This window comes from Phymastichus coffea, unplaced genomic scaffold (genome assembly GCF_024137745.1).
Source record: "Phymastichus coffea isolate CEN01 unplaced genomic scaffold, Cenicafe_Pcof_1.1 PCOF00045, whole genome shotgun sequence".
Taxonomy (NCBI): Eukaryota; Metazoa; Arthropoda; class Insecta; order Hymenoptera; family Eulophidae; genus Phymastichus; species Phymastichus coffea.
In genome coordinates, this window is record NW_026706856.1 from 1,596,197 (window position 1) to 1,619,415 (window position 23,219).

General features: G+C 33.0%; 1 protein-coding gene and 1 non-coding gene across 2 annotated transcripts in view; both read right to left on the bottom strand.

Moving 5' to 3' along the window:
* LOC131664765 (orexin/Hypocretin receptor type 1-like) overlaps positions 1-23,219 on the bottom strand; it is a 38,105-nt gene that overhangs the window by 6,672 nt on the left and 8,214 nt on the right. The window contains exons 3-4 of the mRNA XM_058936111.1: positions 780-927; positions 479-709 (exon numbers count right to left, since the gene is read on the bottom strand). Coding sequence (XP_058792094.1) covers positions 479-709; positions 780-927 — 379 coding nt within the window. The remainder of the gene's footprint in view (positions 1-478; positions 710-779; positions 928-23,219) is intronic.
* On the bottom strand, positions 22,374-22,505 carry LOC131664825 (U11 spliceosomal RNA). Its single transcript, XR_009301975.1, has one exon. It is a non-coding gene; the product is annotated as a U11 spliceosomal RNA (small nuclear RNA).

Genomic DNA, 23,219 nt, shown 5'->3' on the forward strand with positions numbered 1-23,219 from the left:
GGTTTTTCCTTTTACTACGCCCAATAAGTAGAGTACAAATTTTTTTTTAAATAGCTCTTAAAAAAGTATACAAGTATTTGAATTAAATTTGAAGTCATTAAACTAAGTACAAAGACGAATTTTCATTTGAAGAAAGGCTTGAAATAATTTTTTACTTCATAGATCATTATCTGTAAGAATTTAAAGAAATATTACATTTATTCCATAAACAGAATCGCAACAATGATCTTCAGACCGCAAGTACATCCGCGAAAATATTTTAAATTTGAGATCCATGTGGTAGTAAAATTACGCCAAAAATCCGAACAAACATTTTCTTGAAAACAAAGCTTCTTCTTCAAGGAAGCAAAACTAATTAGAAATTTTCGATTATTCCAATGTCATTATGATAGTCAAAAATCTAATAATTGTAAAATAAAGTTATAAAACAAATTGGTGCAAATTTATACGTATGTAAATTAATTGCATTAAGACTCACGATTGTGATGTCCAGGGATATCGTTTCTCCAGAGCACTCGAATTATTTGGCAATACGCAAAGCTCATGAACGTAAGCGGCGCCGTGTATAACAATATAAATTTCAGGATTGTGAAGGTCCTCTGACTATGTATGCTCCATGACGGCGAGCACTGGGTAAACAATACTGTCACCGAAGCATAATACGCTGCCGTATCTCTTCTCGTTGTCATCACTATCAAATCTGGAATGTCTTCAAAAAAAAATACGTTGTTTATCATCAATATTCAATCTTTTTTAAAGCAAACAATATAACAACTCACCAAAAGTAAGGGCTACAGCCCAAATGATGAAGATGGCGGTTTTTGCACGACCAGTTGTCGATTTAAATCTCAGCGGGTAACAAATTGCGTACCACCTGTCTATTGATATGAAAGTCAATGTCAGCACGCTTACGGTCACTGAAACAGTCTAATTAGAAAAAAAACATAATTAAATAACGTTATTTTAACATTTTTCACACATTTTATAGTGTGAGTCATGGCAATGTATAATATTGTATATTCATATTCTACCTAGTTAACTTGATAAATAGAGAGGAGTATGTATTCGACAAAGTTAACTTTTTCCAAAATGAACTAACCGTTCTAATTCACATAAATATATATTCATATAAATATTTCCTGAAAAAAGAAAGTTCTTTGAAAATAATCACTTTATAGAGGTTGCTCTATTCAAATCAACATTTCATGTTGTTGCGAGAAGCTTAATTTTAGATATCATGTTCTAGAGATTATTGTCGAAAAATCTTTGGGGGTTGGTTAAATTGAAAAGCTCGTTGTCAGTTGTTTTAGTGTAAAAGTAATTTTATTTTTATTTTTACTTTGTCGAGCAGATTATATGAAACGTAAAGTAAATTCGTGATTACTCCAAATCTAAAAAATAAATAGATATATGTATACATAAACTAAGTGTGTAATCAGATCATTAGTTAGCATAATTAAACGCTTGGAATATAATTAGCTTCTAAACTCAAGATAATGAACTTGCTAAACTGCAACACTAATCTTGAGTATAAGGACAAAGATTAATACGACGTAATTGCGTCTCGGCATGCGTCTCGTGTTCCTCAAAAGTCTCAATTACCAGCAACACTTGATTTATCATCCGTTCGTAAAGATTAAAAAAGAGTTCAGCACTTCTCCTTATGTACACTTACATACATATGTTATTTGTCGCAGAGAAGTTATCCAATTTTATCACACTCACTAACCGTAGTAGCGGGAAAATTATTAATCATAATAATAATAATAAATTATAATCATGATTGTAATTATGAGAAAGATAAAAACAAAAATAATGCACATGAAACACCATCGCTTTGCATCGATTTTCCATTTTACACAGATAAGTGCATTGGCTCATCACTACCACTGTCATTTGCAAAAACAAAAGCAACAAAGCTATGCGTTAATCGATAGGGATATCTAACATAGCTACTCCTTAATTGCCCTTTCATAATATTCTTATTTATGCGGCATATATCGATAATTCATCTTTATATACATTTCTCTTTATAGCTGACAAGCTAATACTCTATTATTAATAAGTTTTTTTTTTGTTATATTGCAAGGATTAAAATAATTTATTGTGTAATAAAGATCGATGTAAAATACTATAAAGTACAAAATAACGAAGTTGACAACAATACATCTTCTTCTATAAAGAATAATGATTATAGGTTTTAAATAGAAACAATAATAATCTCCCAGTTGTTAATCTTAAAAATAGATTTACTTTATTTTAAGTTATTATTTTGTTATAGTACTTTCCATCTGTTTCTTTATTTTAAAAAAATTTTAGATGAAAAGTTCATACACGTGATTATAAAATAACAAGTGAACTGGCGAGAGAGTAATCCTTTTCCAATAAAACGAGCCCTTCGATACGCTACTGAATTTATTTATTCATATATATTCTTCTACAAATTTTAATCTACTGTTATCAGTTTTTTTAATACAACGAACGCTGTATTTATTTTGAATAAATTTATTTATTATTGAATACAAGGAGATATGCCATGGAGCGAAGCCGTGTTTCTCGGAATAAATTTGTGCAATTCAGTAATAACCAGTTCAACGAGGAATATTATTCAATTGCATTTCAATTTGACTATCCTTGCGCGTCCACATATCGGTTATAATTTTCTTTAGCATAAAACCACTTCGCGAAAATTGACAAATTAACGCTAGGTTATTGCGTTGTGATCTACATTCACTCGGAGAGATGTACAGGTATAACTATATGCATCGGGTGTTCGGTATAGAGTTTCCATTCCACGCTGATTTACGATGCTAACACTCGATGGTATACAGAGATAATATATTATTAACAAATTTAATAGCACGATTAATCATGTAATATAATTCAAATGAATCTTTTGTGAAATGGATTGTTTCAAAAATGAAGTTATTGTTAAATTACGGGCACATTTGTTATAAATATGCGACAACACCATCTTTTGCCTCGTTCTTTGATAAATTTATTATATGGCAATGATATTGACTGCATTTGTTCGTTAATTGATTGTTAGTTAAGTTAGAATTCATAAAGTATTTAAAGAGATATTTGTTGACATTTTTATCCGTACAATTTCTCATGTTAATAAATTTTCATTTCAAGTGACAAGTATGAGCAATTCAAATTTTAAGAGTTCTACTTTTGATTGTCATTATTATCATTGTTAATATTATTAATTTTGTTATTACTGTTACTTATAACAGTAACTTCGAGTGATCAAATAAACATGCAATTATACATTTTCTGTAATATTTCATTAACACTTATGCTAATTATTAAAATAGGTTATATCAATAGAACTACAATTAAATTTACTACTTGAGTTTCTGGTAGACGGCAATGACGACATTGTCATGAACTGATAAATTATTCAAATGGCTGACATATTAAGCTGGTGGCGTATTTACAAAAGGGGCCGCTGCCGCAATGATCATCTATTTGATTTACATCGTTTACCGGATACAAAACGCGTTTGGCCTATTCGTATACGCACCTCGCTGAGATTTAATTGATCTGATGATCGTGCTTCTGTTGTATGATGGTTTGCAAGATTCTTTTTTTTATCGCCCACATTGCTGCTGCTTAGTGTTCCGTGCAAGAGTTGATTTAGGCAAAAGTATCAGCTTTCTTTATATTTGTGTAACAAAATGTTGAGTTTTGTTTATCAAGCGATATTAAGTATGAACAGATTTTGTTTATTCGTATTTTTCATTATTATTACAGACGGTATTTCTAAGTGCAAGAAGCTATACATGAAAGAGAAATGCTGAACCAGCGATGTCAAAACAGGTATATAAGCTTACGCGGGGTGACAGCGTCGCTCGGAATTCAGATTTCGAATAAATCTCTGGAAACTTTAAGCTCAGGTGCCAATCAATCTTTCGCAATTCCCCATGGCTACTTTTTATTCATCAAAAACAGGAGATTGACGAAATCAAAATTTTTCTCAGATTTGCGTTATTTATATTTTTGTTATTTTATCATTTTTCCTATTTTTTCATATTTTTATTTTGTCCATGAAATGAGCCTTTTTTTACGATTAATAGACCTTATATCGTGCGCAGTATACACGCACGTATCGTCGACAGAAAAAAAACGGAATCTGCAAGCACGTGACAATCAATAATAGAGAATGCTCTTGTATACATCTGTATATATATTTGAAATATAAGTTCATAGATATAAAAAATACTATGGAAAAAAAAATTTAATATATCAGAAAGTTGTTGATTGAACGATTCGTGAAATCATGAAATACAATTTAAGGAAATTTAAGAAAACTATCTTGAAATCGCTGGAATAAAGTTAATTAAAAATCGACAATAGAAGTTCGTGATTAACGATTCGTATTAACTACATTGTTGTTGGTGGGTGTAGGGCAGGACGTAATAATTACATAGCTTTGGTTAGTATGTTTTAATCGCGATTTAATAAAAGGAAACAAAAGAACTTTAAAACAACTAGTACAAATTGCGCGTTACAATCGATTCGGATTCGTTGACAATTAGAAGCTTTCGCTTTTTCTAAAACAAAGACCTTGCCTGCCAGACGTCCAGAACTGAATTGTCCTTATCCTTTAGTTTTCATCGCTACATCCTTACGTTCACTTCCGACTCCGGCGACGTCCTTGTGCGAACGCCGAGCCGAATTGTGACCTGCCAGCGAGAGAAGCCTTGCTCCTGCGGTCACGAGTAGTCTCGGCCAATAGCTCGCTCGCCACCTCGCTATGCCGACAATGGAAAGTGGGCACCGAATTCGCTTTCTCCTTTGAACACGAACAGTCTCGGACCTCAGACATGACAAGCTACCCCCTCGGACGCTGAATACTTGCATCGGTCGTGTCTCGTGCATTCCTCGCTCTGCCTCAGAAATTCATACTCACAAAACCCAGGGACCCCAAGCATACAAGCAAAACACGAGGCCATCGCGGGTAGCTCGTCAGTTCTTCGGGCGTGCCTACCTCGAGGTTTCCTTTTTCCACAGACCATCATGCCGCGACCGTTTTTGAAACTATGCCTGTTTTCGTCTCTCGGCTGCTATGTCGCTTATCGCCAAAACGAGAAAAAGGGTGAGCCATGGATTACCAGAACCCACATCTGTCGATAGCATGCTCAGCAGCCGTCCCTCGGGCGTGTCCTAAAGACTCGGCGCTCACTGACCGCAACATATATGTTCTTAAATATATAGTTTGACTCGTTCGTATGTGTAACTATGCATCTCGATAACATTAAATACGATTTATGTACAAAACACTTTTTATTCAAATACTCCGAAAAGTGGTAAAAAACTATTTTCAGTTTTCTAAAATAAAATAGACGTTTAGTTCTAACACTGTCATTGTCATAGACTGAGTGACTAATAAACAAATAAACGCCAATAATAATTATTAATTTGTTGAGCAATTTGGCATAATATTATATTCGATAGCAAATGTAGTATTGAAAGACTGGCAAAAGTGATATTGAAATAGTTCTATGCTATTTACGAGATATTTTTTGCATCAATGTAAGCTTTATCTTTATATTGTTTTTTTTTGCTACACATAACAAGTAAAAGAAGTTAACTCACTCAAGCATAGAATCCGTTTGACTTATTTTGTTCAAATCTTTTTTCATGTCGACTTACTGTATTTTTGCATTGTACTTATGTAACAGCCATCACCCAAAAAAAAAACAGTTTTTTGACTCTTTCAATAGCGTTTTCATCGAATGTTCATTGGACCGTGAATTCGTGGATACATCGCAGCTTCAGGTATGGATGAGGCTGCGATGTGATTTCATGGGAAGAGAAACAGAGAGGGTGCTACTTTCTTATACGCTTCCCATTCAATTCCAACTCATGGTTAAAATTTAGCTGTAAAGAATAGTATCTGCATACTTAAGGAACGCGGTTTGAAGTGAAACGCGAGCTAACGAATTTATACTCAAAAGACAATGTTGCAGGTTTTTTTATAATTTATGAGATTATCAAATCAGTAAATTTTTACATTAATTCTTTGTACCTTAAATTTCTTGATGTTAAGTAGCGGCAGAATTTGAAGAAAAGTGAAAGCATTCCGCAGGATATAGATAAATTTTACGATTCTTTCGTTCTTCCAGATCCACTTGAGTAGCATGAGTTTTCTCGTAGCGAGAAAAATCGTAGTGCCAAGAAGCCTAGGTCTGTCATTTTTTGATACACAGGATTTGTATCGTAAACAGGAATTTTAGTATGTAGCTCTCTAGTGTTTACAAAACCTCGGAATTTCTCTTTCAAATGTACACTTTTGGTCTTCCATTTAACAAAGAGAGATTTTCAAAGTTTTCTCATCTTTTCTATCTATTTTCTGCACATTCATGGGAAGAAATTCAGCTGATCGTCGTAAGGTATACTCTTCATTTTTCAAATTTATCATTCTACTAAGAGTGGTTTACTCAAAAATTAGTTGGCCTATAACCGCGCGATCTTGTGGCATTCTTTCTTTATCTTGCTAAACTTTAGTAAACTTGGCAAGATTTGAAATTAGGAATAGAAAATTAGCAACAGTATGATTTTCTACGTATTTCAATTCATAAAAGTCAAATTTGTTTTGTATTTATTGTTCGATATCAAAACTATGAAAAGTTGTATATTTTATTGATTTTAGCGCTTACATGGACGATTAAAGAGCTTCACTATGCCACGTGTTTGTTAAATTCTATATGTCAAACCGTATAAGCTTAGTAAAAATTAAGTGCAAATTTTCTCAAATTAAAGTACTGTTTATGAGTAACTACTTGCACAATATATGAGCACTACGGTAAAAATATTACGCCCATAAGGCTCATTGTTGCTCGTCCATAATACTTTTGCTGAAAAGGTTATATTTACGATCTCTTCGACTAAAGCATAAAAATACATCTTTTATAAACAATCTTTTAACTTTTTTCCTTGTACACGATAACACGCCTTTTTCAATTTACGCTTCCGCGTAAATTTGCCACACCATCTAACTTTACGCATCAGGACAGTCGGAGAATCGTTGAAGCATAAATCACACGAGTGTAGTACACATTTCCAACAGAATTCACTAGCTTAAATTTAAGATTCTGTCGGTTACCTAGACATATGGTTATGTTTACCAACGAGTTGAGCTAGCACAAGAGAAAGAGAGAGAGAGAGAAACTAAGAGAGAGGCGGGAGGGAAGGGTATAAGTTTTGCGCTTGATGGCTCGAGAGCTCTATGAATTTGACATGACTCAAATTACCTTGAATTCGGTGGCCTTTAGAGATTCAGAAATGAAAGCTGACTAGTTGATTTTAATCAGGGCGTGCATTTATGAAAAGAAGGATGATCAGTATTAATTTCCAATGGCTGCGGGCTACTGGAAAATGAACGATCGTAAGTAGAGTGAAACTTGTTTTAGTCAGACGCTATGCATAGTTTTACAATTAGTTTTGCTAATTAATCTATATTCGTTTATTTATGCGGTTTCGGCGAAAGAATATTTCGATGACAGTACTAAATCACTTTAACATTTACTGAATAATACATTTATTTCGTTTAGGCGGAATCTTTAGTATGTTTGCGATAATACCAATGAAAAATATTAAACAGGAGCAAGTAGAATAACAGAGGATAACTGACTAAACAAAAAAGATTAAAATATTAAACGACTTTTGTTTTCTATTATTAGTCTCTTTTGAAACCCGCGAAAGCTTATTTAGAAATAGAATATTTATACATTATTTACAAAATATAATAGAAATTGTTGCAGATTTGCATAAGATAAGCATATTTTTGAATAATAAAATGCGATATAAAAAGTACAGTCAATGGAACAAGTTAGTAGTAGAAAGGTAGGTCACGGACTCAAAAAAGGAGCAATTAACGCCTTTTTAACTTCTTATAAATGCCTTTGGCTATCAACAACGAATGACGAGCATGGAAAAGTCAGGCGCATAAAAGAGGAATGTCGCGTTCGCGATGTTGTAGTCAGCTCCACAATGCAAATAAGCCAACGGAGAGCGCTGGTAGTAAATTCAAGGAATTGCGGCTTTGGCCAGTGCGCGCGTTTGGGGCTGATAGTTGGAGCTAGGTACAATATCCCCTGCGCGCATTTGTGTTCGTGCAACGTTTGATCCGCTGCGAGCGGGCACCAGCCTCGGTACATACGTAGCTATAATAAGGGCCACACACCTGCCTGCACTCGAGCCTATTGTGCTTAGCCTGCTGTAATCACGTACCCATGACTGGGCGTCTCAAACGACATATCATGTATACTGTAACGCCAGACCGGACTTTCCATTCCGTTAGAATACAATATATGCTATTATTTATATATTATGACTGTTGAGACAGTTAATTACCGTCTAATTTGCGCTCATTGTTACTGGAGTACATGTTATATATTTTGTCAGGTCTGTATATCCTGAAAATTTATTGAGATAGAATTATAGATATTACTGTGGCTTATAGATTTATGCCGCCAATTAATTGAATCTGATTACGGTACAAAGGCTTGATTTATTTGGGTATTGATTGATGTGTTCTATATATACCAATTAACTACTAAAAAGACTAGTGCATGCAGATACCATAAGTCACTGATATTACAAATAGCTTTCAGGAAAAAGGAATACTTGTAGGCGTTGAAATGGATGAAAAATATTTGAAAAAAATGGAGACTCCAGGCTGATGGAAAATAATATTAATTGTTATGTAGTGCTTTAAAAATTAGTTTTCTAACTATATCTAAAGACTATCTTCATAAAGTGCATCTCCACTCTATTACGTATGCAAGAAAAGAATTACGGATTGAGGTTGCGAGTGAAAGAATTTCTGTGCTAATTATGATGCAGTTGATTTTCATAGGGAAAGAAAGAAACAATTCTATATCAGAACGCCTATAGGTCGAATACAAGCAATAGTTGCCGATCCAGAGTCTAGTAAAAGAATGATCATGATCACAGTGGATTATAAACTTTATAATGTGGAAGCAGTACTACCGAATCGCGATTTTAAACTAGACAGATAAACTAATGTGAAAATAAATTAGGAATTGCCCTGCTGAAACTCTGAAACGCGTCATCGAGCACTTGTGGTCATAAGGCACAAACAAATGTTACATATCAACATTTATGTAAGATGTCGTACATGCGTGACGTATACGTTTGAGTGCTTGCACACGTTTGCCCGCAAGCAATTACGGATCTCCAATTTCTTCGCATTACTGTTTGTTCGATCGTTAATGCCTTTGTTTGCTTGTATCATACGGCTCCTGTTATAATAGGAGTTCATCCTACCGGGATAACGAGCAAAATAGTTTTCATTATTCGCTTTGTATTAAAGAAAACAATGCTTTATTTCCAGCACGCCACGATAATTAAATTTGATCATCGGAATATTTCATCTGAAGTATTGTGTTGATGGCATACTTTTTTTATCGTTAGCTTTTTTATGTATAATTTCTTCTATCTATACTCGTTTATGAAACTTCCTGTGAGATATCACAAATTAAAACAAATGTTTCTAAATAAAAAAATGATATATCGATCAGTCACAGCAAGCAGAGTAGTTTAAAATATACCTCTCATTTTAGTATGTTGGAAAAGAAAAAAAACAGGAAGGATGGATAAACGAGCTTTACGTTATTCGATGCTTTGAGAATAATGGGAGGAGGAGGAGGAGGAGAAGGAGAGAGAGGTGACTTTTAGGGATTATCGATAATTCACCGTAGTGACCTAGTATCAATTGCCCATAGTATATTCCTATTACGTTTTCGCTGCACATCTCGTTAATTTTCATTGCTTTTCCCGATGACTCTCTTAAAAATTAACAAGCGCACTCTAGCTCTTCGCCATTCAGTCGGGAACAAGTTTTATTTCCACAGCACAACTGCTCTATTGATCGATGAATATTTGTATAGAAATTGACGTCAACCTACATTACAATTTCATTTTTTTTTATTTTATGTTTTCTCGAACGTTGATTTAGTATAATCTAGTGATGTCGATAAGATAAAGTACGTACGAAAATAATAGATTTGTTGATAACAACATTAGCAGTATGCTTTCTAAAAGAGTACTTATTATACAAATGAACAAAGATTTTGGCAACAAAGTTTCATGAACTAAGTTCGAACGGTTGACTTACAATTGACCTAGAACTGTGAGGACAAAATTATCCAAAAATGGCCACGTACACACATACATATATATTTTTTAGGATCCGAACATTTTCTAAAAATATTATCGTTAAAATTAGCACCTATGAAAACAGAAAATTGAGTGTTGTTTCAGTATTGGAATCGACATTGACAAGGATATATTGGAACTTTGATAAGCTTATCGTGTAAATGTATGGTATAATTGTCGGAATCGCATACAATAATTAAGAGTTGAAACTACATACACACTCATACTATCCATAAGCTTTCGCGAGAAAAACAATGTCAAATTATATGCACTCACTTAATTATGACCAAATGATAAAGAATTAACATCACAATTAAGGGGCTGCAATCGCATGAAATTGACAACGGGCATAAGTGCCATTAGCAATTATTTCAATCAACCACACGGTAAATAAAAATTCATCCACGTATATATCTGTAGCTTCCGAGTAAAACCGGATAATTCGATTTTTTCTAATTTCAAGATATTTAAGTTTAAAATTTAAACGAATACGTAAGATCGGCTGCAAATTTTACAGATTCGCAAAATAAGAGGTTATAATTGTTGTTGGCCAACTGAGGACCATTTCTGAAGTAATTTTTGCGTAGAGTTTGAATCCGAAGTCAAAATTTGTTCATCGCATCAGGGTTTTTAGATATTCTAACTTAAAGAGGCAAAAAAGGTGGTTGATATATGTGTGATTCAGTAACATTATGAACAGTAACAGAAAAGTTAACTCGTACCCTTCAAAATTCATTTTCAGATTTGAGATAACTTTTTTCCAACGAGATATCGTTGACTAAAGTCAAGTATTTTCGTAAATGCTATATATGCGTATCCAGGAAATTAGCTGGTTCGAAATTGCTCAAATACTTGGCTTCAATCAATAATCTCGAATTATAATTGATTGGTGAACCATAAATATATCTCGATGGACACAATGTTGTCTTAAATCTGAAAAATGTATTTCGAAGGGTGAGAGTTAACCTTTTCAATGATTTTCTCCGTTTATAAAAAAAAACTATTTTCCACGATGTTATATATTCTCAAATATAACAAAAACCGTTTTTTTTCGCCTTTTTAAGTTAAGATATCTAAAAAAGATGATGTGATGGGCAAATTCTGACTTCGGAATCTAATTATACGCAAAAATTACTTCGGAAATGACTTGCAATTGGTAAACAATAAAACCATACAGATCTTTTGCCTGAAATTATCTACGTTTGAAGCTCTTTAAAATAGCCTGTGTATCATTTTGTATAGGCTGATATTTCGGATCTGAAAAGGAAATTATTGTAAAATATTAAAACCAAAAGTCATCAAAGAGAAATAAAAAGACTATACCAGAAACTATATAACAAATAACTGTAATGTTATATAACTGTAATGAAGTTCCTGAGTTGAGTGAAAATATCAGAAAATATCAAAAGAGAGAAAAAAACGATTTATAATGAACTGAAATGTAACTTGTAATGAACAAGTTCCTGAGTTGAGTGAAAATATCAGAAAACATCAAAAGAGAGAGAAAAAACGATTTAAGCTTGTAGATGAGTATGGATATTTCTAACACAAATTTTCATATAAATTGTATTATAAGTATTATTTAAGGGGATTACCATCAACGTAACTTATCTATAAAATACTATTAGAATCATAAACTGCAAAATAATATTTTGCTTGGTTGTTGATTAAAAGCGTAAAAATAAACTTTTATTGCAATTTTAATTATTTAATTAATTTATTTATGTCACTTTATTAAACTCAACATATCAAATTATAGTTTTCGACGTCATAATTAATGAAACTTACATAAATATTATGCCATAATTACTTCATTATTATAAAATTTAAACTTTCGCCAATTTGTTTGGTTTTTCTAGAAACATTTCTTATACAAAAGCTGATTTGGTCGATTATCCATCGTACGTTTTAGAGGTCTATATTAAATTTTGAATTTTTCGAGTAAAGGTATCTTTGAGAAGGGGTATTGAAACAGTAGATATCTAGTGTTAGCTTAATTTATATAAAAATCAGAATTATTCGGTTCTTCCGGGAAGCCATAGATATATATGTTTGACCGAAGTAGCGCGGAGGTGGTAAAGTAGAATCTCATCGATCGATCAGCTCTGCCTCTCTCATTACGCAGTCGCCTGGTACAACTGATTCGTCACTGTTGCACCGAATTAATTTACAATTTCGATTGGCAATACCCGCTCTGCATACGTTTGTGTCTGTATGTTAATGCCGCCTTTACTTTACGGGATACAACACATTATTTGAATTTTTGTACGCATTTTTCTATTACGCCTAGGACTCAACGTGCCAACTACAAACTTATGTTTCGTTCATCATTCGCTGATTCTTTTGTTTGGCGTGCACTGGTGATTTTTTACTTGCTTCTTTTCCAGGCTATTGCTTATTTGTAAAATATAAGATAACGTAATATTCTTGGCATGAATAAAAATACCATATCGTAACGTTGACTAAACAAGAGAATGATTATTTTAATCTCAAATCGCCATGAGCGTAAATATACAAAACGGTATTTAAAAATCTGCTAGTCAAGCCATGCAAGTCTATTAGTATGGTAAAATGATCAATTTTGCGGAATCGCATAAAAAGAACATATATTTTATTACTGACTTAACGTGACATCTACAAAAGTAATTGTTCGACGGTATTTATCACTTCTTACACGCCTATCGTTTTGCAAACAAAATTTAATGTCATTTAAAAAGCCAAGATCTAGCGATAGTTATTTTGACAGGAAGAGATTCTTTTGTATCAAAAAAGATTTTTTGACACGAAGAACGGTAAATCCATCAGCACGTCGTTAAGTGCATTGTACACATTATATTAAGCCAAGATCTATCGATAGTTATTTTGACAGGAAGAGCTTCTTTAGTATAAAAAAAGATTTTTTCACGCGAAGAACAGTAAATCCATCAGCACATAGTTAAATGTATTGTACACATTATCAATCATCTCTCCGCAACACCATTAGTTCTCTCGAAAACAACCATTTTGATGCATCCAATTTGGTACATACGGTCCAAAAATTGAATTTATGTTTACTTAGGCAGATGAAATAATGTTCACGAAAATTAACGTTACTGTCTACGAAGGTAAGCCTTTCTTTACCATTTAGCTTTTTGTTTCATGTACTATAGCTATTCACTGAAACATTAAAAATCATGTATCGTTTACTTGTATTACAACTTCAAACCTAAAGTCTCATTAGAGTAAACATGTGGCTAATAATTATATGAAATCCCACCAAATGCATATCAAATATAGCCAGCTATTTTCCAAGTAAATTTAGTTCAATAAATTTCGAGTGGTAAGTTATGCTAAATGTGTTAATTTTGGAGTAAACTTGTTTTACCTATGCTCGTATTAGCATAGATCTATAATCGAGCTCAGCAACTTGATTGTTACTTCACAAACTCTACCAACTTTCTTCAAATACTATCTACAGAGAAAAGGAAAATATGAACTGTTTATATCAATTAATAGTATCTAACATAATTTTACTTAAGTGTCATACAAAAATGAGATTACATATAGATATAATGAATTTATGCTACACTATCAGCGTTCTGAGAGTCACTATAGTCAATAATTTTGTTACTAACTATCTATGTATTTTACTTGTATAGATTGGATTTGTTGAATGAAGTGACATTGGGTTACCTTAATTGTGACATTGATTCGCGTCCGAGACACCGAAGCAAGCGGACATGTTTACACGCGCTGTCACGGTCTTTCTATCGTATTCATTTCTCTCGATATCTTTGAATACTCACTGTGTTAATTATTTATCCAAGCTATAGTTCAAAAGTGTAACTCGACACCTTAGTGTTCCAGTATTTGTGCAAAATCAAATTCCAGTATTGGTGTCGAATAACGACGGCAAGAACGTAGGTCAAACCAACAGTATTTCAACTCTGATTCCCTCCAGTTATGCCAATGTTACCACTCAGTCTTCTCTACCCAAAAAAGAACATGCCACCGTCACTGATCGATAACCTTACAAATTTCTTAGTGTACGCCGAAGAGGCCTATGCCAATAAAAATTGTATTTTAGCTGATTTTTAAATATAAATGATGCCTTTGACAATGTTGTGATCAATCCTCCTCCTCGAAAAACTAACTAATATTGATTCTCCCTCTAACTTAGTCCAATTTCGTCCCTCTAACTTAATCAAGCTAATTGAAAGAATTATTCACACTGACAGTCTAGGCCTTATATCTTGGATAGTAAATCGTGGAGTTTTGCAAGGCAGAGTCTTAAGCCCTCTGCTGTACTGTATTTATGTGGCGAATATTGTCAAGAGCCTTCCAAAATTTTTCATCGTGAAACAATTTGCTGACGATATAGCCGTCTACTATAGACAAAAAACTAAATCTTACACTAAACTACTTGAAAAAGCTATAACTATAATCCACCAAAAGCTCTCTGAACTTGGTCTTGAAATTTGCCCGTCAGAAACAGTTTTCATGAAATCAATAACTTAAATATCCCCCCAGGTTCCTCCGCAATTAATATTGACAATGTAACTTTAGAATCTAGAGATTCTGTAAAATTTTTAGGCATAATCCTCGATTATAAATTAAATTTTCTAAAACATATCAACTCACTTCTCGCTAAATGTCTCCGTTTGATGAATATTTTGAAATTTGTAAAAAGTACGTGGTAGGGCGCTGACTCTGCAACTCTTCTTATTCTGTACAAATGCTACGTTCGTTTTTGTCTTGGCTACGAGTGCTTCATATATTTTCTCATTTAAAACACACAAATAGAAAAGTTAGAAAAAGTGCAGTTTGCTGCAATTAGACTAGCCCTTATTTTCCAAAAAGCACTACCATCAACATTCTTTTTGCCGAATCCAAACTTCCCGTCTTGCAAGAACGAATAAAGTTCTTATGCCATTGCTACTTGTACAAAATCATCTGAAATACCAAACTCTTGACATGCCAATGAATTAACCGATTCAAAAGAAAATTGCTCAATCAAAACCATTGTCTCTTTCTTAATTATCGTATTATATCGTCCCGTACCAGAGAGCTTAAAAACTCTGAAAATACTATTTATATTTGCGATAATTGCAAAATGTACATTCGAGATTACAACTCTATTACATCAACTAGGAGGCAGGCTCTCGCATAAAAAACTCAAACAAACCAAACACTGCGACAACTAACCGGATTGAAAACAACGACTCGGTCACCATATTCACTAACGATAGTAAGTCGTCCGACACTGTCTCAGAAGGCAGCGCTTGTTTTTGCTCTGTTCTTAACAAAAACGCTGGCATAAGCCTGCCAAATACCGCCTCTCTTTTAACTGCTGAATGTCTTGTCATTGTAAACTCTAGACATGACTTTAAGCGATCCTTTTCACAGCTATTCTATTTTCTCCGACTCACTCGGTGCCTTGTTCGCTCTCAAAAATGCTAATATATGATGACTTGAACCAATTCTTACATATACGACATAAAAAAAATCACTCGAATTCTCCATTCTCGGCTGTAATAAGCTCAAGTTTTATTGGATCCCTTCCTATGTAGGCATTCAAGATAACGGAAACGTTGATCATTTAGCGAAAATAGAAGAAACTTGCAACTTCAAACATTAACACCAATCTCCTACCCCAAGCTAAACTAAAAGGCAAAAACTACTTTACAAAATACTACAATCCTTATCGCAAACCTTCATTTTCTGGTTTTAACTTACTAATATAAATTATTACCACCGTAAATCGATGTCGTTCAGGTCATTACACCCTTAATGTTTCCCTATTCAAAATAAACAGGACCTGAACCACGTGTTATAGCAGTATGTCCAGCGCAACACCCCGCGTATCAAACTTTTCAGCGATCTGCGCTCTTTAAATCTGTATTCACCATTAACCTCCTACGTCTTTTTATCAAATTCTTGTGCCAGAACTTGTAAAATGCTGTCCTCTTTCTGAAAGATTGTAATCTGAGTTTTTAAATTTTTTCATATATAAAATCTATATACACTTTCATGTATGCAGTATAATAATCTTGTAAGGATTGAATTGCTTAAATAATAAAAAAAAATTGTGACATTCATGCTTCAATCTCTTCCTCTTTCTCTCTTTCTCTCTCTCCTCTCTCTTACTCTTCCAAAATTAAGAATCAAATGGAAAAGACTTGAACATTCCGAAAATGGGAGGGAAGACTGATATATGTATGTGTATTAACAATAGTAGCTGGTTGCTTAGAAGATATAAAATATTAATCAATCTTTGCGCTAATGAAAATAGACTGCCATTTGGGTCTAAGTTAAAATAATTCGCGAGGATTTGTTGATAAATCGAATAATTAGAGTATCAATTTTTATAACAAATCGGTAACGACTTAATAATTTTTTTATATTTCAAACACAATATGTATCATTAAACTGAAAATTATTTTGTTTGTATTGTTTTTTTTTCATTATTGATCAATTGTTGAGGGTAATATTGCCAATTTGTTTCTAATAAATACTAGTCTAATATTTAATCTATTAACATTTATAAAACGACATAATTCAAGTTCAAGTATATCAAGAAATAAAAAAATCAGAAAATAATCAAGAAATATCAAATAAAGAGTACATCAATACAATGTCTAAAATCAATTCGAATAGTAGTGGTAAAATTGAAAATAAACACAATTTTGAAAGGAATAAAAGATTCTTATTTATAAACACTGATTTGCTTTAACTAAACTAAGACTTGTGAATTTTTAAGGCGCTGTAAATAATTGTTTGTGTTAAGATAACTAAAATAACTAGTATGGTTGGTTTTCAGGGCTTTTTATATTTTCTTCAAGCTATGATTAAAAAATAGTGAGGGAAATGCTTATAAGATATCCGAGTCGAGTATCTATTGAAAGAGGGATTTCGCACTCGTCAATGGATTATTCTTGCCCCTTACTTAGTAGATCGATTAGATGAGATTCTCTTATTTGTCATTCTATCTGTAGAGTAGTATCGATATGGATACTCTCGAAGAGCTGTGCTCTTGGATTAGTATCTAATAAATCTTCATGAATCCCACGTTGTTCTTGTTTTGAATTTTTTACCTCTAATGATGCTGTAAAAAATCTGTTTTTTCCAAATTATAGTTATATATTTTGGACAAATTTTGCATTTCTAATTTTCCAAAGATCTTGGAAAAAAAATTTGATATCACAGGATCATCCTGTTAAGTAAGAGAAATTTATCTTGACGAAGAGGATGTCCTTAAATTCACGTTTGTCTTCTTATCAGAGAAAGCTGAACTTTTTAATTAGGTTTTGATTAATTTCTAAATTATTAGAGTAGTATTATCGCTAGCAAAAATATTTTTCAATAACACATGCTACGATAAAAATGGCTATATACATATATGTATATGTGGACCCTTCTATTTTATATTCTCATAGATGATGTTAAATAATTACCACTAAATTAATTAATTAAAGACAAAAGATTTATACAAAATTAATACGAAATTCATGAAAAGTTTTTACTAAATTTATTCAAAATTCTTACGAAATTCGCATGCTAATTTTCGGATAATTCGGGTATGAAATGCTTGCGAATTACGCATGAATTGTGTGTGAACATAGCATGTATTACATGTGAATTTTACATGAATTTTCATCTAAAATTCATTTAAAATTCATACAATTTTTTTAGCGGATTACTGCCACATGCTGGAAACCCATATGACTACCTTTCCGTCAATCAGATCACGATTAAAATGCCTTCATTTGGCAGGCCATCACTTTTTTATATACGAGGATATAGGATTACGCTTAAGATCATGAGTCCTCATCGCAATGTATGCTGAGGTAGCGAGGAGGAAGCTAAATTAAGTAGAGTAAAATTTACTATGGAGGCGACCACAGCAAGTAAGTACACGGGGAATACGTAGATATTCATAAGCGTCAGAGAATGCAGGGAACGGGAAAGGAGCGATAAAATTTTTGATCAAAGGAGACAGTTCAAAACTACTTATTGCGTCGCAGAAATGGCTGAACAACCACGCGCGCTTGTAATTGAGTCGTATTTCAAGCCTGTCATAAGCACTCGGAACTCATTCGCAAGCACTTATCGATGAACTGTTTGATCGGATTTCTCTGCTAAGGGAATGTTTTAAATCAACGAGAAAAATATTATACGAGCTGGAAATAAACTTGATATCACAAGATCATCCTCTTGAGTAAGAGAAATTTATCTTGACGAAGAGGGTGTCTTCAAATTACAGCACGTTTATTTTCTCATCAGAGGAAACTGAACTTTTTAATTGGTTTTTGATTAATTTCTAAATTATTAGAGTAGTATTATCGCTGGCAAAAATGTTTTTCAGTAACACATGCTACGATAAAAATGGCTATATATGTATATATGGACTTTGATATTTTATATTCTCATAGATGATGTTGAATAATTACCACTAAATTAATTAATTAAAAACAAAAGTTGAATAGTTACCATTTGTAGGATTATTTTGTACACAAAATTGATCTATTAAACGCTGTCAGAACGTATATTAAGCATCCTTTCTCGCATGCATTTTCTTAACAATATTCTTTCAAAAGATTAATATCGATATAATTAAAAAGTGATTTAACCAGAACAATTTAATTGAAAAGATTCGATTGTTCGATTGTCGCCACCGCATGGGTGTTTCAATTATTGACATATACAAATTTGGCATTATACGCAGCTGTGTGTTGGACCTCGAAGAACTTTGCCCACGAGCGTCTATTACGTAAATTTGAGTATATAGAGCATGTACTGCATAACAACAATGCTGTTGGTGGCCGCCAGGGAAACGCACACAACCGACACCGGAAGCCACTGTTTTGCTGCCCTCGTCCACCCAAAGACATTTTCTCTTTTTTCCGTGCTCCGCGCGTTCGTTACCACGCGGGGCTCGTTTTCACACCTTGCTGTCGACTTAATTGGCCCTTTTTACTCATTTCGGCTGGTAATGTGTCTTTTGTAATAGAGCTCGTTGGCTCTTCTTTACATACATCACTAATTGAAACTCGTGTGTACTAGCCAAGTGTAGGTACGCAGCTGCTTTTACGTCATTAGCTCGCCAACTTTATATACAAATTGTCTTGATATCTGCAAAGTTCTCCTACTTGCTGAGGGAACAAAAGAATAATCATGTTATCTTCAAGGCTTTGAACGTCTCATGTTTTTATTCATGTCTCAACGAATGAAATATTCCTAACTCCTTTTTGCATTTAATTTTCTTTTACTTCGGTTGTCCCTAGAAAGCAATTTTTTGTACGCGCTCGAGATAAACTATCAATCTTTTCTTATTTTTGCATTAAGCTTAAAACTTTAGGCTAATTTTAAGCATCAAAATTTTTCTTTCGTTCCAATTTTTACATACATGAAAATTATTGTATGAATTTACCATTAGAGCCTATTGTAGTAGATTTAACATCATTTTTCTATTTTTATTCGACACCTCTTAACGCTCGCAAAAACTGTAAAGCATACATTTAACAAGCTGTTATGCTGATCAGCTATACCTACAGCTGACTTTGACGTGTAATTATCGCAAAGAACGAAAATAGTTAGCCTGGAGCTAATGCTATCGGAGAAAATCGAAGTAGGCACAATTAGAACAATCGTTCAGGCAGCGTATATATATATATATATATATATATATATATATATATATATATATTTGATATTAGTAATAATGCTAATATTATAAAATAAATTATATAATTTAATACGATAACTATTAATTTAAATAAAATATTAATTTTGTAAATATCTTAGACATATAAATTTATTATATATATTCACGTATAGACCGTGACGTTCGAACTGGTGCTTTTGCCATCAAATCATACAAGGTGGATGCAACCATAGGCGATAAAGCCAATCAGTCTTCTCCCTCCATCTCACTCAGTTTAGGAGAAGGGATATCTCGTCATGGCAGGTTCCACCCCAAGTCAGATTACCGATAAGGGTAAGCAATACACACAGTTAGTTTCACCCCTCGTCGATGTGTACATACATGTGGCTATATATACACGCTACGCAGTACGCAGCCTTGTTCTACCCAATCTCTCTCTATACTTATCCTCCCCTCCGCACTATCTCTTTCTTTACCTTTCCTCTATCATTTAACTTGTTCGTGTATTCACTTTGTTATTATGTAAAGTATGCCCTGTCCTTTTTCTTTTCTTTCTTATCTTTTTTCTTAGTTTTGTTCTTTCTGACGTATTATATCAACCCTTCACTATTGATTTCTATTTTCCTTCGTTCTACGTGCTAAACGAATAATCTCGTATTGTATAATTGTCTTTTCGGACTAATTTTCACCTAAGCTGTATTGAACATATTGTATTATGAAGGTCACACGCGAATCGCACGCGATACTAGAATAAGTAGTTCGAGACGAGCGTACATTTTTTTATGGTTAACTAATGTCAGGATAGTAGACTGCTGTAGATGTCATTTTGTAACAAAAATGTCACGATATTAAGCTGCTATTATATGCTCATTAATTTTGAAAAGGAAATTAAAGAGCTTTTTAGTAGAATTTCTTGTCTCGAATTTCTGGCTCAGAATATTCAGCTCAGTTAACTTTCAATACCGAGCGCTTTGTCAATTTAAATGCTTGTCTCTATGTCTTTATTTTGAAAGTATTTCAAGAAAGAAGAGTTCATATTAAAACCTTTTTAAATGTAATATACATTTGAGCATTGAAAAAATTTTAACAATGACGATTACAGTAATTCCAAAACATTAATTCTTGTGCAGTTAATAATTTACAAATGAAAACTTAACGAAGAAAATATTCCGTTTGTACGTCATCTGCACCAATATTTTTTTAATTTAAAAAAGTATTGTTTAAATTAAAAATATTCGAATTTTGAATGAATCACACAGATGAAATTTATAATTATAAGTTGACAGAGGTCAACATCCACAAAAATCATATTATCATTTGTTAAACCGCGCATGAAGTATGTAATACACGATTAAAGTAATCTAAAGACGTGTTCTGAAGCACGTACTTACTTTTCATATCTCCATTTAAAGAAAAAACGGTCTATTCATACAATGTATTTTAAATTTAATTAAACATACAGTAACGAATGGAAAAACATTTTAAATAATATTTCTCTTTTGTTCGTAAAATAATTGTCTGTTTGAAAGAGAGACCATAATATTTTAATCTAATTTTGTCCCATTAGTTCAGTTATCGATGTTATGCTTGTTAAGACAATAACGTAGTAGAGGAAATAAAAAAAAAAAAAAAACGTAGTAGAGGAGTTTGATAAAACATTTTTTCAAACGATACATTTGAAAATCGAATGATTTATTAAAAAACTGAATTGATTAGCTTAATATATAGATGTAGGTAGCATGACACACATACTTTTGCGCATCGTATGTGTGCTCTCTCGACTAGTGAACGCATTTACCTGGAATTTCTGATAGCGTACGTTTAGCGGTCATCGCTGTGGCGAAACAAACCAAATTACATGTGCGCTCGGACTGCAACGATAGCCGGTTACTCACTTTTCACCTTCAAAGTCTTCAAGGTCGTAGTCGAACGAGCCGCAAAGCGTAACTTTCCCGTTAAGTCTATTGCGTCGCTCTAAGTTTTTACTTATTTTGCCAAAATATAATCCTATTTTCAGTGCCAGCGCTAGAGCTTGAGAAACATGCAGAATGCAACGTATTCATGAATTTTTTTTTATTTTGATTGAAGCATGTATCTTAGTTTTCTTTTATTCTTTATCGTGCATCAAATGAACGATACTTAAATATTATTGTTTTATTAATATTTAAACGATACATTTCCGAAAATTAAATTATAATTTTAGTCGTTCTATGATTAATTTTGTCATGGAGTGACCAATTTTCTTGACTTTATGAATCATTTAGTCGTTGTTTTTATTCCGCTTTGAATGAGTTAGTAAGCCACGAGTGCGTTGAACTCAATAATCGAGTGGCATAAATCTCCCATGTTTCAAATTGTTTAGTGAATTAAAAAAAATGCATTAAGCTAAATTACACATCGATTCGTTTCTCGCGCGACAGGACCACTGCCTTTAATTTAATGATTTTTGTTTACGAAATGATTGTTATCAAAGAAAATATGATTTATAAATTTTGTTACCGAATAACTTCAAATATTTAGACTGAAATAAAAACATGGGAGAGGTATCGATGCAAATGGCAGCCAACACCTCAAATTCAAAAATTACGTACTGAGTATGTCTTGATAGCCATACCCCGCCGATCTGCTTTAGCAAAGTCGACGCGCTATTGAAGTAGCGAGTACCCTTTTTATGAATTTTACGACTGCTGTTCCGCTTCTAGTATTACCAAGCACGCTAACTCTGTAGCGAGTAAAGTTACCGCAACGCCGCGTAGCGGCAGTTGGTGGTATGAAGCAAACAAGTCGGGGGAAGCGAGAAGGAGCTGAGCAGTCCCGCCGCATTATTCAAACTTTCGAAAATTAATTATTTTGCAAAATATATTTCATTAAAGTTTTAAATGCATTAACTAACTTTTTAAAGTACAGTTCATAAAATCCTTTTTTTTATTTCAATTATTAAATTATGCGTTAGAGTAATCTACTCGATTAGTTTCCTGTTAGTCAAAGATGTTTTAACAAATTTATTTGTAATAACGTAGAATGAATTTTTTAAGATAATTGCCAGAGTCGATATTTTCCTTTGTGACATTTGTGTTGTCATAGAAGAGGTCTTAATATTGCAACTGCAAAATAAATAACAAAGGCATAAATGAAAAAGTATCTTTTCTAGAGCAGTATACATTGATTGGTAAATTAAATTACACTTGAATTTTCGATCATGAAGCACCTTCGGCATTGTTGTAAATATTACTATGCAAGTAAGTTTGGTTATCTGAACGAAGAGGAGCGAGGTTAAGCTCTGGTATTACTGTCATACGCGACTATTTTTGCAGTGAAATTCTAAAATTTCGTTTGTTTCGATAAAATTTATAAATCGCGTCCAACTGCCATGCATTGTCATGAA